The following is an 18,073-nucleotide window of genomic DNA, read 5'->3' on the forward strand; positions in this document are numbered from 1 at the left end:
AATTCTGTGGTAGCGGAACCAAATGTCATCGAGCTGCAGCGCGCCGGAAGGCTGTGAGTGTAACACAGATTCCCGGCAGACGGACAGTTTTGCGGGGCCCATGTGGATCTGAAAGACCCGAGCGAAACAGCGGTTTAAGAATCCCTGACTCAAGCCAATCTTTCACGCTAATGCGATCTCTTTAGGTCGTCCGTGTGTGTGAACTCGTGAAGATGCTGAAGGAGGCGTCAGACGGGCAGCTTACAGCGCTTTATAACGCGGTCTCCGGTGAGTGTCACAGTAATGAGACACAGCAGATCTGGACACATCACACATTATACTGGAGATATTTCTCATAGTCACATATTGTGTTGCCATGTTCTATCGCTGAAATTAATAATCTCAAACTGAGATTAATATAGACACAGTAGAAACAAAGGATCACCCTTTCAGTCACCAGACCTGACTGATTTTAATTTACGTAAAGATACGTTTTGTTTAAAACGCTCTCAAAATAGAATGAAAAAAAAAAGATGGACTCTCTTTACACAATAATGATGGGTGTGATTTTTTTTTTTTTTAAGTGTTATGTGGCAGATACTGTACTATTTTTTGATCTATATAAAAAACATTATTAATACTAATATTTATTATTTAAATTTCTAAATGTTGGGGTGGGAAAGTTAACTATAAATAATAAGTAAAAAAATAAAGTAATAACAGTAATTATTTTGTTAAAAGAATAAAACATTTCTAATACATTTTTGTTAAAAATTGTTGAAAACAGAAGTGCTGCTTGATTATTCTCATTTATATATATATATATATATATATATATATATATATATGTGTGTGTGTGTGTGTGTGTGTGTGTGTGTGTTTGTTTTATAAATAATAATATTTATTCATAATTTTAACATTGTTATATGTTAGGGTGATTAAAAATAGCTTGAAATTATAAGTAATAAAATTAAATAAATAAAGTGCTATATAAAATGAACATAATTTATGTATTAAAATGACCTTGATCTTTTTTTTTTTTACCATACAAGGAAATACTGTTTATGCAATGGGTGTTTGCTTTGTGTCTTGGTCTAAGCTTCGGAGCAGGTTCAGTTTGAGCCGGTGGGTCGCTGGTTCGAGGCGTTTCTGAAACGCAGGAGTAGAAATGTGTCTGCCTCGTTTCAAGAGCTGGAGGAAGAGGAGGAGCTGTCTGAGGAAGAGGAGGACGAGGAGCTGCAGCTGGAGGAGTATCCCATGCTGAAGACACTGGACCCCAAAGACTGGAAGGTGTGTGTAGAGATGTGTGTCTGTGTCAGAGCCGTGAGACTCCGAACTGAATGCACTGACATGCTTCTCTTGACTTTACAGAACCAAGATCACTACGCTGTTTTAGGTCTCGCACACATCCGCTACAAAGCAACTCAGAAACAGATCAAAGCTGCTCGTAAGTTTGACTTTTTGTGTGTTTCAAAATCTTTGTACAATAATGGTTAATAGTTTTTTTTGTATGTCAATTCTGCACATTAAGGCTGCTTTTATTTTATCAAAAATACTTGATCAAAATACTTTCAAAAGTATCAAAAGTGACAGTAAATACATTGACAATGTTAAAAAAGATTTATATTTCAAATAAATGCTGTTCTTTTGTTCTTTCTATTCATCATTGAATCCTGAAAATATATATTTCTAAATTAAAATATTCAACAAATTTTTAACATTGCTACTAACATTGCTACTGTATAATAATCACAAATGTTTCTTGAGCAACAAATCAGCATATCAGAATGATTTCTGAAGATCATGTGACACTGAAGACTGCAGTAATGATGCTGAAAATGTATCTTTGATCACAGAAATAAATTACATTTCAACAGATATTCACAAAGAAAACTGCTATTTTAAATGTAACAATATTTACAGATTTTTTTACTGCGTAATGAATGGAGCTTCGGAGAGCTCTTTAAAGTGGTAAAGAGTATTTCGCAGTAACGTGCAGTTGTTCTCCACAGATAAAGCCATGGTCCTCAAACATCACCCGGACAAGAGGAAAGCAGCAGGAGAGCAGATTGTGGAGGGAGATAATGATTATTTCACTTGCATAACAAAAGGTTGGGACCTTATTGCTTCATTATAAGTGAAATAAAGGGGTTTGTGCATACGAGAGGTCCTTTATGTTCTCTGGTGTGCTGCCTTCAGCAATGGAGATGCTGTCGGATCCGGTGAAGCGGAGAGCGTTTGACAGCGTGGATCCCACGTTTGACAACATGGTTCCTTCAAAAGCAGAAGGCAAAGAAAACTTCTTCGAGGTGTTTGCGCCGGTGTTTGAGAGGAACAGCAGGTAAACGCCTCACAAGACTCATTCAGAGGATTCAGGTTCAGTGCTGGAGATCACACTGCTGTGTTTCTCTCAATCAGGTGGACTGTGAAAAAACACGTCCCGAGTCTGGGAAGCATGGACGCGTCTTTTGAAGATGTAGATAATTTCTATTCCTTTTGGTAAGTAAATATCAGATTTATTCATAGATTTTGAGGCAAACTAATGCTGGAAGAAAAAAATAATAATATTTTTTTTCTCGTTTGTTTCTGAAGGTACAACTTTGACTCGTGGAGGGAATTTTCATATTTAGATGAAGAGGAAAAGGAAAAAGCTGAATGGTAAATAATGCTTTGTATTTTGTAAAATTTTTACTATTACTGCATGTGGTTATTAAAGGTGACAAACTAAACCATAAAAATCCTAGTTGCCAATTTTTTATAGAATTTGAGTAAAAAAAAAAAAAAAGTTAATGAAACAAAATTTAACTTAAAGATTCTGAAAACAGAAAATATTCAGATGAAACCAATTCAAACTATAAAACACTTTTCTACTTTGTGCCATTGGATTTAATTCATTAAAATTTATCTGAAAACATAAACAACTTATTAAAATGAACGATTTTTGAACTTCATTAAAACTAAAAAAGAAAAGATTCAATAAAAATTACTTTTACAACAAAATTAAACTTTAATAATTGTAAAAACTGAAAATATACAGATGAAACCACTTCAAAATATAAAGAAATGAACACTAAAATAACACTTTTCTATTTGTAGCATTTGATTTAATAAATTAAAATTAATCTGAAAAGAGAAACAGTTTATTAAAATTAATGATTTTTGAACTTCATTAAAACTAAAAAAGAAAGGATTCAGTAAAAATGACAGTGAACACATTTAACCGATTTAAAACTATAATATTTTCCATTTACAATAACTGTTTCCTTTTTGTGGTGTTTGTGTGTGATTTTGCGATCAGTCGAGATGAGAGGAGGTGGATTGAGAAACAGAACCGAGCCTCTCGAGCTCAGAGGAAGAAGGAAGAGATGAACAGGATACGGACACTCGTCGGTAAGTTTGGGATGAGACACGAGGAACATGATGTCACTGTGAGCGTCTGTGTGAGTGTGTGTGTGTGTGTGTGCTGCAGACACGGCCTACAACTGCGACCCACGAATAAAGAAATTCAAAGAGGAGGAGAAAGCCAGGAAAGAGTCGGAGAAGAAGGCCAAAGCTGATGCGAAGAAACGAGAGCAGGAGGAGAAAGAGCGGGTCAGGATCGATCTCTCTATCTCTATCTATCATCTATCTATCTCTCTCTATCTCTCTCTATCTATCTATCTATCGATCTATAAATTAGAATAAATAATTATTTTGTATATTGCAAATGTAATATATTTTTTGTATTGTATTTGTTTGAAGGGGATACATTTTTTATATTGTAACTTTATTACATTGCCAATATATTGTATGTTTTAATATTTTTGGAAAGAAATTAATAACTAAAAATAAATATATATAATAAAGCTTAAGTGAAATAAAATAAAGTTTCTAGATGCCAAAGCAGTATTTGTAATTTTAATTAAGTTTAAGTTGATGTACAAATCAACCAAAACAAAATTAAAAATTAATAAAAAAAAAAAAAAAAAACTACAGGAATGTAAAAAAAAAAGCTAATACAAATGATAATGCACAACAAAATGTATATATTTTATAGATTTTATTATGTATCATGATTGTTATATTATAATTAACATATATAATTTATATTATTGTATTATTTAAACTTTTTTTTTTTTTAATGCCAGTTTATTTGCCCATCAATCAAAAGCTGTGCCTGTTTTTTTTTGTTATTGTTATTTTCTGTTAATGGAACTACATTTTCTTTTTTCCCCCAATTATCCTGTTGTGCTTTTTGACTAAACGCTGCAGTATCAGTGTTTCCACGTCACTTTTGTAAAAGAGATTTTTAATCTCGGATTGTTTTACCTGGTTAAATAAAGGACAAATAAATAAAGTATCACTTAATTATACAGTCAAGCTCTACAGGTACATAATATATATACTAATTATAGTCATTACAATGATCTTAAGTCACTTTAATCTGTGGTATATATAGTCATACGCGGCTGTCTCTCTGTTTTATGTGTGCAGGCGCGTCAGGAAGAGGAGGCAGCGGCGCGGATGCAGAGGGAGAAGGAGGAAGAGGCGGCGCGACAGGCAGCACAGCAGGCCAAGAAAGAGAAAGAAGTCCAGAAGAAAGCTATCAAGAAAGAACGGCAGAAGCTCAGGACGACCTGCAAGGCAGGAGACCCTCCACATCATCTCACACATTCAGCTCCGAGAGCTTCTCATCCTCATCTCTGTCTCTCTGCTTCTTCTCTCAGACTCACAGCTACTTCACAGACAATGAAGCCGACGGCGTCAGGATGATGGAGGAGGTGGAGAAGCTCTGCGACCGCTTGGAGCTGACCAGGTGATTATTGTGAGTTGATTCTCTGAACTCAGCTGCACGTGGGAGAAATATTGAGTTTTGGTTTGATTTGTAGTTTGCAGATGCTGAATGAAGCGCTGGCCTCGGGGAATAAAGAGCAGAGTAAAGCAGCTCTGGAGAAACAGGTGAGAAACACAGACACCGTTTGCTTTAAGCTGTAAATCTGTGCATGTATGCAAACGTTTGGGGTCTGTATGATTTTTAAAAGAAGTCCCTTGTTTTCACCAAGGCTGCATTTTTATTTGATCAAAAATAGTTCAAATTTATTTGTCTAATATTATACAAATTTTAGATAACCGTTTTCTGTGAATATAAAGTAAAGTGTAATTTATTCCTGTAATGTAAAGCTGAATTTTACAGTCTTCAGTGTCACATGATCTACAGAAATCATTCGGATTATTTTAACAGATAATAGATCCGATATTTTTGTGGAAACTGCTATACGTTTTGTTTTATTTTTAGATAAATAGAAAGTTTAAAAGAACAGCATTTATTAGAATTATAAATAATAATACTAATACTTATAATTTACCATTATCATTAATTATATAGACAAATCTTAATATTATTTTTATTTATATTAATAAATATTATAATACATACACTCTTATTATACCAAAGCATTATTACGTTACAAATAATGACAAACAAATAAATAAAGCAATAACAAATATTAAGGTAGATTTAGAATAAATTGGCAAGTAATATTAATAAAAATATTTGAATAAAATTATATTAGCATTTTAAAAATAAACAGTATAAACATATATTAATAATATTTGTATAATACATATACATCTTAATATTTTTGTGGAAATTGTGATTTAAAAAAAAGACATATATTGTATTTTTAAGTGCAAAAGAACAGCAAAAATGCCTATGATAATTATTAGTAATGAATTACAATTACTAAAATTATTTAATATAATTAGTTGTTATTATTATTATTTGGAAAACATGGTTGTGTTTTTTTTTTAGGATTACTTTGATGAATAGAAAGTTCAAAAGAACATTTATTTTTTAATATAGATAAAAATACATCTTATAATTATTAGTAAAGATGTTACAATTACAAAAACAAATATTAAAGTAATTAGTCATTTAATAATAATAATTATTAATATATATATTTTCTGATCTTTTTAGCAACTTTCCTGCTGTGTTTGATCAATTTGCATGCATTTAAAAGAAGTCCCTGCCGAGCCCAAACTTCTGAAGGGTCCTGTAGTTGCTCTGAGGATTTGTTTCTGCGGTTGCAGGTGCAGGAGGTGAACGTTCAGATGCAGAAGGAGAAGGAGGCGGAGATGCAGGCGCAGCAGGCAGCGCGAGGGGCGGAGCACACCAGCGCAGGAGGAGGAGGAGGAGCCAATAACAGAGGCTGGAACGAGGAAGATCTGCAGCTGCTCATCAAAGCCGTCAACCTGTTTCCCGCCGGAACCAACGCCAGGTGAGTCTCCATGCAAACCATTCAGATGTTACAGTGTTTCCGTGGAATCGAAGGAAGTGATTCCATGTTCCTGTGGCTCAGTGGTAGAGCATTGCATTAGCAAACAAATAAACAAACTGACTGAGGTGTGCTGTGATTGGACAGATGGGAGGTGATCGCCAGCTACATGAACCAGCACTCCAGCAGCGGCGTGAAGAGAACGGCCAAAGACGTCATCAATAAAGCTAAAACACTGCAGAAGCTGGGTACGTAACCGCGGTTTGGCTTGATAATGTACGCTAGATTGAAGTTGTACGGCTAATTTTCTCGGTTTCTTGATGGCAGATCCTCACCAGAAAGATGAGATCAACCGAAAGGCCTTTGAGAAGTTCAGGAAGGAGCATTCAGTTGTTCCTCAGACGGTAGACAACGCTGCGCCATCAGAGAGATTCGATGGTAAGTCACATGATACTTTTCATGAGTATTGATGAGGTAGAATTAGAAAAAGCTTGCAAATAAATAATAATAAATTTAAAATAAATTAATATTTTCTCAATATATCTATCTATATATCTATATATATTTATTATTTACTTTTTTTTTTATAATTTTTATTTTTAATTTTAATAAATTATTTTTTTACATGATTTATATTACAATTCTTAATATTAATCATATTATTAATAAGTATTGTTATAATATTCATAACCCAGATTTATTTATAGATTTTACTTATTTTAATGCAAGATGATTGCCAAAGCATTGTTACACAGAACAAATAATAATATTATTAATATTAATTATAGTATTAATATTGCTTTTTAGAACTAACTTTTATAATGATGTTAGCTGGTTAATAAAGTTGAATTTCAATAAGGTGCCAAGTAATTAATAAAATAAGATCTCTTTTCTTTTTTAAAAACAATATTACTATTAATAAATTAAAAATACCTTAATTTTAATAATATTGGGGGTTATCACTTCTGTGACTCTTTTATTATAATGCAAGCTGATTAATGGGAATGAAAACAAAACTGGCTGTATTACACTTATTTGAGCAGTAAATGACACAATTATTTTATTATATAAAATAAAATGAATAATAAATACATACAAATATATATAGATATACATTTTGTTGTTGTTGTTTTTTTTGTATTAAAGTTTGATTTTTAAGAAAAACAAAATTCTGCCAGTGATTTTGGCTTATCAGCACTTTTGCTTTTTCTGTAACATGGAGAGAGTGCATGTATTTAAATTTACATTTATGCATTTAGCAGATGCTTTAATCCAAAGTGACTTATTCAGGCAATACATTTTTTTTAACAGTATGTGTGTTCCATGAGAATTGAACCCACCACCTTTTGCGTTTGCAAACACAATGAGCCACAGGAACACATGAATGGTCGCCAGGTTGGGTATTTAAAGGAAACCACTGGGCAGAAAATGTGTTGATTGTGGGATTTAATCACTTTCATCTGGCTACCGCAGCCATAAAAGGAGATTTCTTACCAATGCAAGATAACGCAAATTCCAAATTAAAATTAAATGTTTTCTTAATAAATAACCAGCAAGCAAATATTTGAGAGAAGCACAAAAACAGTCCTGTTCTGAACACAGTCACTCATCCAAATGTTTCCTCCAGCTGTTAGCGCCGAGTCCAACTCCTCACCCTGGACCACAGAGGAGCAGAAGCTTCTGGAGCAGGCGCTGAAGACGTTCCCGGTGAACACGCCGGAGCGCTGGGAGAAGATCTCGGACGCTGTGCCCGGACGCTCCAAGAAAGACTGCATGAAGAGATACAAGGTATGATCTTCTGCATCGATATTCATCAAAAACTGACAGGCTTTGTAACACACACACACACACACACTATAGGGTCTTTTCTTAATCCAACAGAATATTTTGGCATAATTGTTTACGTACAGCATTGCCCAAGAATTAATGTGCAGAACCATGAAATGAGCAATAACAAATATTAAAAAGGTAGAATTAGAATAAGTTGTCAATTATATATTTAGTATATATAAATTAGTAATAATTATTATACTAACAATAAAAAACAATTATTATTAATATAATTGTAATAACTTTATTTGTTCCCTGTAATATCCAAGTAATAATGACAAAACTTTAAATAACATATTAAGGTAGAACTGGAATAAGGTGTGAAGTAATAGTTTTCTAAATAATACAAATTATTATCTTAATTATTTAAAATTCTAGAGTAATATTAAATTTACCACATTTATTTATATATTATACACTTTTACATCTGTTTAAATAATAATAAACATCTTAATTATATAAATTAATATCATTAATATTATGTCTATAATAGCTATAATGCAAGCTGATTAATAAGGTAGAATTAAGAATGAGATGCAAAGTAATTTATTTTATAAATATCAATATTTACAAATACCGAAATTATGCTAATAAAATTTAATATAATGCAGGCTGATTAATAAACTAGAATTTTGAACAAGGTAATACATTTAAGTAAATATTTTAACAATATGTAAAATCTTAATTAAAATAAGTGTAAATTTTATATCCATAACACACACATTTATTACAATGCATGCGGATTAATGTAGATTTAAATGGTGCCATGTAATTAATGAAAGAAAAAAAAAAAATGTTTAGTGTTGTTACTAACAATAACAAAAAATGAACTAAAAAAAATCTTCTTATAATAATGTGTGTAACAGCTGTCGATGTGCTTCTCTCTCTCGGTGTTTCTGCAGGAGCTGGTGGAGATGATAAAGGCTAAGAAAGCTGCCCAGGAGCAGGTCACCGCTAAAAACAAGAAATGAAAAACGTGCTGCAGGGAAAGAAAACACACGCACACACCATGGTCTTTTAACTTTATTGTGTTGTTCTTTATTTTATAATAAAATAAACATGAAAAAAGCAAACATTAAATTCTCTTGTTTTCGTAACTGTTAATGCTACACCTCCTCACGTCCGTAACCAATGCATGCCGCTGCAGATGCCGTTATAGTCCGGGAGCTGCTCGATCGGACCTGAAATCATAGGTATCTGGTTATCAGCCTGAAAGCAGCGTTTCCTGTCGCTCTGCTCTCTTTCAGGTCCTGGAGTGATGAGTTCAGGCAGGTGCGTTTAGTTATGAAGACACTCCAGGACCAGAGCTTAGAAAATAGCAGAAATTACAGAGAAAATATGAATACTCACCAACGGCTGCTATAGCAGGAGCTTTATTAAAGATGTATTTCATACACACGTCTTTGATGGTTGTGGCGTCTATGGCCTGAGAGAAGAAGCAGCAGCATTCAGACTAAAGCCCTTGTCATGTGGACAGAAGGTCATTTCTACATTTACAGGAGTGAGTCTGTGATTTTTTTTTATTGCTGTCCGAATCCTGTTTTTCTTTCCACTAATAATAATGCAGTCATTTTAAAATATGATATACATTAATATTAAGGCTTGGAAAATTAATTTTTCCAGTCAAGAAAGTAGTTAAGCCCAATATCTACCTTATGTAAATGTAAAAAAAGTTTGCATTCTTATTTCTGCTAATTTCCATATTTTATAATATCCATCATTTAAGAGAGAAAACTGAAGACAGCGCAAATGCAAGATCATTAAGCCAAAGCATGTCAGTTTTCCTATTTTTCAAGTAGTTTATATTTCTTTTCTATTCTTAAATTAATTATAATTAAAGAAATTATTTTTACAGATCACAGTCTGACCTCATAACATGTTTGCAGGATCATAATTTCACTTGCCCACCTTACAAAGTTGCATGCACGAACTTTACACAAATTAATTTTACAGTCACACCAGTGAGAAACAGTAACTGTCTGAATAAAGCAATAGATGACCAGCCGTTGAATGTGGCTCAGATATCAGGTCTAAGGTCAGCTTGTATGTTACTCACATCTATTCTGGCCTCCAGCTCGTGCAGAGGAATCCTGCGGCTGTAACACAGCATCTGCCGGCCGATGTCCTCACAGATGGGAGTGGATCCTACACAAGACAACAACAACAGAAGAGATTGATTGGGTTTCTGCAGGTCTTAATCTTAAATCGCCCTTTCACAAATGAAGGTCTTAAATTCAAGTTAAAAGTCTTACATTTGTAAAGTTACCAATTAAATTTAGCATTCACTGCAAAAAAAAAAAAATAATAATTATATATATATATATATATATATATATATATATATATATATATATATATATATATATACAGTATTTTGGCTTGTTTTCCACTGCAAAACATCTGTAACTCATGATACATTTACTTAAGATGCAAAATGAAGAAATCTTATGAAACTTTGAGAATGTATACTTAAACTTAATTAAGAGAAACGTTTTTATACAAGTTTTAGTTTCATCACTCCTTTGGCGGGTATTTCTCCTTTTTTAATGACAAATTCACAAAACTAAATTTTTTTTTGTATATAATTTTCACTTCTCTTTAAAGGGGGGGTGAAATGCTCGTTTTCACTCAATATCCTGTTAATCTTGAGTACCTATAGAGTAGTACTGCATCCTTCATAAATCCAAAAAGTCTTTAGTTTTATTATATTCATAAGAGAAAGATAGTCTGTACCGATTTTTCCCGGAAAAACACGACCGGCTGGAGACGTGACGTGTGGGCGGAGCTTTTGGGTTGAGAGCGCTTGGAAGCTGTGACATTACCGTGAGGAAAAAAACATCCAAAACAAACCATGGCTAACAGTCAGATTCAGCCGTATATTTATGATCCAGAATCAGATCCAGAGGCTGAAATTTAACAAGAGCAGCATCAGCAATCAGTCTCTATGTGGTATGTACTGAAACTGTATATATTTGCTTAGCGGTTTTGGAAAATGACTAAGTTCCACTTTGTCGTCTTTTTTTTTTTTTTTTTTTAAGCTGTACATGTGGAAAGTGCAGTTTGATGACAACATCACATGTTGTTTACTTGATGTGCTCACGCGCCGATAGCTAAGTTAACAACACAGAGATATTTGAAGCAGTTTTACTCACCGCCTGTGGTTCCAACACACGATCGTGACCCTTTTTCGTTGGGATTGCATCATCCTTAAGAAATAAATGATACGCAAATCCGTCGTCAACACTGGGCCTTGTTTTTAAAACAAGCATCTTCGAAATGCAGGGGAACAAACACAAATACTTGCACAACTCCGTTGATGCTCTGTAAAAATAAACTCCATCCACTGGTCCCTTAATGCTGTTTTTTCTTTGGTAATCTGTGCAGGGTTGTCTTGCCCTGGCAACCAAAAACACACTTCTTTTGTGACATTTCTCGACGCTCTCGCTCTGATCAGTGAATGTCTCTCGCTCTGCTATACGGGAGCGTGCGCTCTTCCGGCAGAAGTGCCTCAGGACCCATATAAGGAAATTCCGCTCCATCTAACGTCACACAGAGCCATACTCCAAAAAAACTTTCCGAAACTTGTGACAAACCGGAAGGAGTATTTTTGGAACAGAAATACTCCTTGAAACGTACAACTTACTTTTTGAAACTTTGTCCATGTTTAGCATGGGAATCCAACTCTTTAACAGTGTAAAAAACTATAGCATTTCACCCCCCCTTTAAGAATTTTTAAGACATTTGCACAAAAAAAAAAAACAAGACAAAAACACTTTTTGCAGAAGATTCAGTACTAATTATTTCCATATTCTAGCTTTTCAGTTTGCGGGGTGTCTGTAAAATAAATAAAAAAATTATCTTAAAATCTATTGGAAGTTGTATTTACAATTGCAATTGTCTTTAAAAGGTCCTTATTTCCTTCCTAAATCCTGTTCATCGCGTGTTCCTGCTCTTACCGTCCAGGTGAAGCAGCATGTTTGTCCTCAGCAGGTTTTTGGCTCGGTTCACCTCACTTTCAGTCACACTCGTACACAGAGACATCCTAAAGAAAACCAGGTGTTAGCTGCTCATCTTTCAGCTCGACGGAAGCGCAGTGAACGTGAAGCTCTCACCACTCCAGCTGTGTGAAGCGCATCATGTCGCTGACGGTCCCTGCTTCACACACCATGTAAAGCCCCCACAGACCCGTGTCGGTGTAGCAGGTGTTGAAGGACTGGAAGCTGTGGCACAGGTTCCCCTGACACGCCATCTGTGCCAGCTTACTGGACAAGTTCTGATGGAAAACAAGGTGTGGTTAGTTTGGGATTTGGGTCTTTTTTAGTTGAATGGTTTAGTGAAAGTGCTTCCCACCATCCCGCTGCCGAGCGAGCGATCCCAGTTCCCGATGAGTGTATTGGCCACCATGAGCGGGATGGTGTCCGGATGCGACCAGCCGACGGCCTCCACAGCGATGGCTATATGAGCCAGAGGCATCTTATCATCTCGCACACGGATCTGTGAGGAATCAAGAGCACAACTCCAGGTAATTCTTCTGAAGTGGCTGTTTTACCGCTTCATTCAGCAGGTTTGATTGTGCATGTGATGAATAAAGTGAGCTCATTTTTCCAACAGAAAACTACTGCCTCGTTTGTAGTCCTGCCGTTATTTCTTTTTATTAATGAAAATAAACGTAAATAGTAAGATTTGTAAAAACTAAATTGACAAAAGCACACAACTCCCTCTCTGCAACAAAATAAAACAAGAATTTGAGCCTGGTTTTATATAGTGTTCAGATTTGTGTACTGGAAATATATGCAAATTAGTACAAATAATAAATATATGCTTTCTATATTCAGACATGGCATTTAAAAAAAAAAAAAAAAAAAAATTCGAAAAAAAAGTTCCCTCTGTAAAAATAAAAAGCATTTGAGCCTGTTTGATCCAATGTTCAGATTTATGTTTTGGGAATGTATGCAAATTAGTGCATATAATAATTATATAATCATTTGTATATTCAAACAAAACATTTAAGGAAACTTAAAACATTGCTCTAATGACATGCATTTTCAACAACAGGCTGTAAGAAAGCAGGATTATCGTAATTAACAAAAACTATTAAAAACATTTGTTAACTGAATTAAGGCTGAAATACAAAACTTAATTAGAAATGTTGCGTTGGCAACTAACTGAATTAGGTTTAAGATGGTGAAGCTAAGCATTAAAATTACTACATGGAAGTAAAAACTAATACTGAGGTAAAAATAAACTTCAATATTTAACAAAAGCACATAATGGAATCTTGTAAAATCCTTTAACTCTAATAATGTAAACAACATAAAATAAATTTTTAACCTGAACCTTGAACCACACTTTAAAGGGGTCCTGTATGTGCCTGGGCCAGCTGACCAATCAGAGCAAACTTGGCTTTTCAGAAAGGCGGGGCTTAATGAGACACACTAAAACTGCTTTGAAAAGTGGCACTGCAGTAAATTTAAATGCTGCAATTAAAGCAGTTTACTAATCATCGCTCAATACATAAAGTTGTATTCACAATAATACACTTACAATAGTAGTCTCAGAAACTGTCACAGAACACAAAGAGAGGAATGACTCTTAAGTGCTGTCTATCATAACTCATTTTGAGCATCGTGTGTGTGTGTGTGTAATGAACTGGATCTGTGTTGTGTTCACCTCGCTGCCGGTGAAGTGGCAGGGCAGTAAAGCCTCTCCGCTGTATCTGGCGGGCAGCTTTCCGAAATGAAATTTGGCCAAATCAATGAGCTCACTGTGTGACACTCCTGAACGACAGAGAAACAGTGCTGGAGTATTAATGGTCCAATTCTGAGCCAGTAACAGATCTAACGAATCGAACCAAGGAAGTGATGCTGCTTTACCTCCGGCTGCAGCTAACACAATCCGTGGCCCTTTGTAGTGTGTTGTGATGTATTCCACCAGATCCCCTCGATTTATAGTTCTGCAGAACATCAAAAGGTTAAGGCAAGACACTACATTAGGTTTTTTTTTGTCTTTTTTTCTCAATCATTGCTAAACTTTGCTTTTATAACATTCAGAGTGGAAAGGAAACATCCAAAATACACACATAAGAGTTCATTACATTTTATCTAAATGCATCTGTAGATTTGATAAATACAAAGCCTCATTTGTACATTTGAATAAGTATAAGTTATATACTTAATAATAAGTAAATCAATAAATTAGTGGATTGATATATATATATATATAAATATATATAAAAAAATGATAAAATTAACAAATCACAAAAAAAAAAAAAAAAAAAATTTTTTGTTGCCAATTTGTCATAAAAAATCAGATCTCTGTTCTTAAAATACTAACATTTTCTAACCCTAAAACTATCAAGAAAAAAATTATTAATTGAAATTATACAAATACAATTAGATGAAAATCTTGAAAATAAAAAAATCTTGCCTTGGCAACTAGACAAAAGTTTAAAGCTTTGAAATTACTCATTTAAAAATAATAATAGTAATACTTAAGTTACAAAAAAAAAAAAAAACTATCAACAAAATGAAACAAGAATTTTTAATCTACCTTTATGTTCTGAAAATCTATGGAAATTAGTGCATATTCAGATAGATGGATTAGCATCATTTAACATAACATTTAAGAAAACATGAAACACATGTCCTAACGTACCATGATTAATCATTTCTATTTTTTCTGTCCCTGTTCATCTTTGGTGTTTTAACAGAGGACAGCAGGACTGTAAATGAGTGACACGTACTTGATGTTCTCCGTAGGCCCCAGGATGGTTCTCCCGAGAGGCGTGTCCTGATAGGCTGTAGCGTGCAGGTAATCAAACACCACTTCCTGCAGGTTGGTCTCCACTTCCTGCATCTCTCGGAGAATGACGCCACGCTCGCGCTCGATCTCGGCCTCTCCCAGCGTGCTGTTCTGAATGATGTCCGCCAGGATTTCCACCGCTGCCAAAAGAGATGCATTTACAGCACACCCATAATGCCGTTCTGCCCGTCATGATGAGTTCATGTCTGCTGGCTTACCTCTGGGCAGATCTTTGGAGAACGCTTTGGCGTAGTACACCGTCTGCTCTCTGGAAGTGTAGGCGTTCAGGTGAGCTCCCATGTTCTCGATCTCAAGCTCCAGGTCCAGCTGAGACCTCTTCCTGGTGCCCTGAAACACAGCCACAGATCTGATGCTTTCTACACTCCATTGTTTTGATATTCAGACATATTTCGAATCGTTTCTCGTACCTTGAAAGCCATGTGCTCCAGGAAGTGGGCTGTACCATTATTGCGCTCATTTTCATACCGGCTTCCAGCATCAATCCATAGACCAACCTGCATCATGTGACCAGAATAAGGGAAATTTAGGAAAATGGGGTCATTTCATCCAATCATCTCAATAGAAATAAGTGTGGTTTATCTGAATTCTGTAATCATTTACTTCCTCTAACAGAACTTTTTTTCACAATTCTGCTTTGTTAATTTGTTTATTATTATTACAGATTTTTCATTACTTATTTTATCACATACATTTTTTTTATTAGTTAATATTAATATCAGCTGTTTTTAATGCACAGTTTGGAGCTAATGAGGTTTTCATTTCACTGCACGTTTGTATTCTGTAATAAAACAATAATACAAATTTAAGTGTATCTAGCTATAATTTCTGCTAACATTTTTATTCAGATGCTCTAAAGAAAATGCATTTTCAAATAAATGAAAATGCATGTTTATTATTATTAGCCTCTACTAAAACTATTCAAATATTTAGTTGATTAAATAAGGTTTAAATAAAATTAAGTGAAAAGCAATATTAGAAATATTGCCAATAAAAAAAATAAAAATAATATTAATATTTAAAAATAATTAAATAACGCCTTAATAAAATTATTAAATGAAAACTTGAAAATTTGAAATGTTGCCTTGGATAACCAAGTTAAAACACCAAAATGGAAAATAAAAGTGGAAATATAATAAATTAAGCATAAATAAAAATCTTCAAACTAATAAAATTAACAAAACTACTACCTTTATATGACGACATGATGCTAAAATACCTCTGGGAAGAAGGAGGTAAAATTATTGTTGTTCATCACATTGCATAACACATTTTGATACAAACACCATGTAAAAATGTGTTATTAAATTTCATTGGGATGCATTGCTTAGCTGTATTGCACCTATATTTGTTGTTAATTTGCATTTGATTCTGCACAAAAATACAAAACTCACTTGGCATATTAAGATGTGACTCTACTATGATATACGATAAAATAAATACATTATGTTATCATTATTTCAGACATAGGTGTGTGGAAACCTCCCACATTATGTCAAAAAGAGGACGAGACCCCAACACGAATTTCAGTCACCTTAATTTTAATGTTGGATACTCAGCCACCTGAAATCAAACAAATCAAGCCGATTTTGATGTAAACTTACCGTGCATGTGGACAGGCCAGAGTCTTCAGAAGCCACTCGGAGTCCGTTCTCAAGGGTCGTGACCTTTGTCTCAGGTACATTTAAAACCACGTGACTGACAGCCTGAGTGGATCTGGTCTGAAACACAGACATCACGCTTTAAATCATGCGACATAACCATGATTTACTCCGCAGCATATAATAGGTAAATCTACGACTTTGAGTGCTAATAAAATCAAATGTTTTCGCATAGTCATACTGCCATATTATCATATACATTTTCATCACTGAGACCACGCCAGTCTCACCCCGACTGTTTTATTTGATTGCCAGGAAATGATTTTCAATATTTTGTTATTTCTAAATGATATTAATGATGTATGTGTAATCTCTCACCCTGTTAATGGTTCTTGTGTTCAATAAATTCTTTATAAAGTGTCTCCCCGCTGCGCCGAAACGATGCACGGACGCCGCCATGCTGCTTGAATGACGCAGTTGAAGAGACGCGTTCGGATTGGACAGAAGTACGTTTACGTCATGCGTTTTTCAACGTGCTTTCGCCACAGACTAATACCCTTTTTATAATTATTATTATTAATAATTATATATTATAAAATTTAGGTCACATGAAAAAATGGTTTCAGCCTTCACCTCCGCTTGATCTTCTCATTTTACGCCGTCTTTTGTGGCGAAATATGAAACTACATCATTTCACTTCACTTATATGACCAGCAGATGGCAGCTCTGAATCAAAGTTAAAAAAAAAACAACAAAAAAAACATATGCGCCAGATTATTTATGTGATATTTATTCGATATTTTTGCAAACGTGCGGATCGCAGATTATGTCTCATTATTTTAATTGAGAAAATACATTGAATATTTGGCAGACATGTTTATAAACGTTAGTGAACGGACATCATTACTGGATATACAACAAGATAAAATAACAAGAGTTCCACCAGATGCATTTTATCTATATTATATATTTAAAAACTAGATGAATTGCTATTATATACATGTTGCCTTGGCAGCTGTAAGGACCAAAATTATTAACGGAAAATAGCTAAAGCTGAAATAAAAATTAAGCCATATATAGTATAAAAAATCTACTAAAAATTAAGAAAAAGCACATACAATTATTAAAATTAAAAATGGCATATTGTTATTTTATCTTTGTTTTAATGGGGTTTTGTTTATATTGTATTTCTTACTCGGAGCTGCCATCTGCTGGTCATATGAGTGAACTTATCTTGTGTTTATTTATTTATTTACTTATTTTATCAAATAATGGATAAAACTGTTCACTAAAGTTTATAAATGTTTTTTTTTTGTGTTTCAAAAAATGTACTGTATTTTCTAAATGAAGATAGATCATTATAATTTTTCAAATAAATCATGCCATGCAGTGCATGGAATATTTAGTGACCAAAATAGGATACAAAAAATACAAATAGCAATATAAGTTCACAGTTCACTTATTTGACTACCAGATGGTAGCTTTGAATAAAAGTAAAAAAAAAAAAAAATACACCTGGCATAAATATCACTGACAATCATTGAAACTGTTCCATCATACTTATTATAGTCATTATTGTTTTCAATG

The 18,073-nt window shown here is 33.9% G+C and overlaps 2 protein-coding genes across 2 annotated transcripts; one reads left to right on the forward strand and one right to left on the reverse strand.

Moving 5' to 3' along the window:
* The first annotated feature begins 45 nt into the window (after positions 1–45).
* On the forward strand, positions 46–9,143 carry LOC113064673 (dnaJ homolog subfamily C member 2). Its single transcript, XM_026235551.1, has 17 exons — positions 46–267; positions 1,079–1,269; positions 1,351–1,426; positions 1,992–2,090; positions 2,179–2,320; positions 2,398–2,478; positions 2,572–2,637; positions 3,278–3,369; positions 3,449–3,570; positions 4,453–4,602; positions 4,686–4,774; positions 4,848–4,917; positions 6,052–6,239; positions 6,384–6,484; positions 6,564–6,674; positions 7,864–8,024; positions 8,969–9,143. Exons 1-17 carry the CDS (start codon positions 213–215, stop codon positions 9,035–9,037), a joined length of 1,863 nt encoding a protein of 620 aa, XP_026091336.1. The 5' UTR covers positions 46–212; the 3' UTR covers positions 9,038–9,143.
* LOC113064681 (mitochondrial-processing peptidase subunit beta-like) lies at positions 9,075–16,994 on the reverse strand. Its single transcript, XM_026235558.1, has 13 exons — positions 16,865–16,994; positions 16,490–16,606; positions 15,296–15,382; positions 15,086–15,215; positions 14,809–15,007; positions 13,940–14,019; positions 13,737–13,843; positions 12,417–12,560; positions 12,179–12,339; positions 12,023–12,108; positions 10,123–10,211; positions 9,417–9,492; positions 9,075–9,247 (listed from the first exon to the last, which is right to left on the reverse strand). Exons 1-13 carry the CDS (start codon positions 16,943–16,945, stop codon positions 9,183–9,185), a joined length of 1,422 nt encoding a protein of 473 aa, XP_026091343.1. The 5' UTR covers positions 16,946–16,994; the 3' UTR covers positions 9,075–9,182.
* Positions 16,995–18,073: the final 1,079 nt, after the last annotated feature.

Source organism: Carassius auratus, chromosome 4 (assembly GCF_003368295.1).
Source record: "Carassius auratus strain Wakin chromosome 4, ASM336829v1, whole genome shotgun sequence".
Classification (NCBI taxonomy): Eukaryota; Metazoa; Chordata; class Actinopteri; order Cypriniformes; family Cyprinidae; genus Carassius; species Carassius auratus.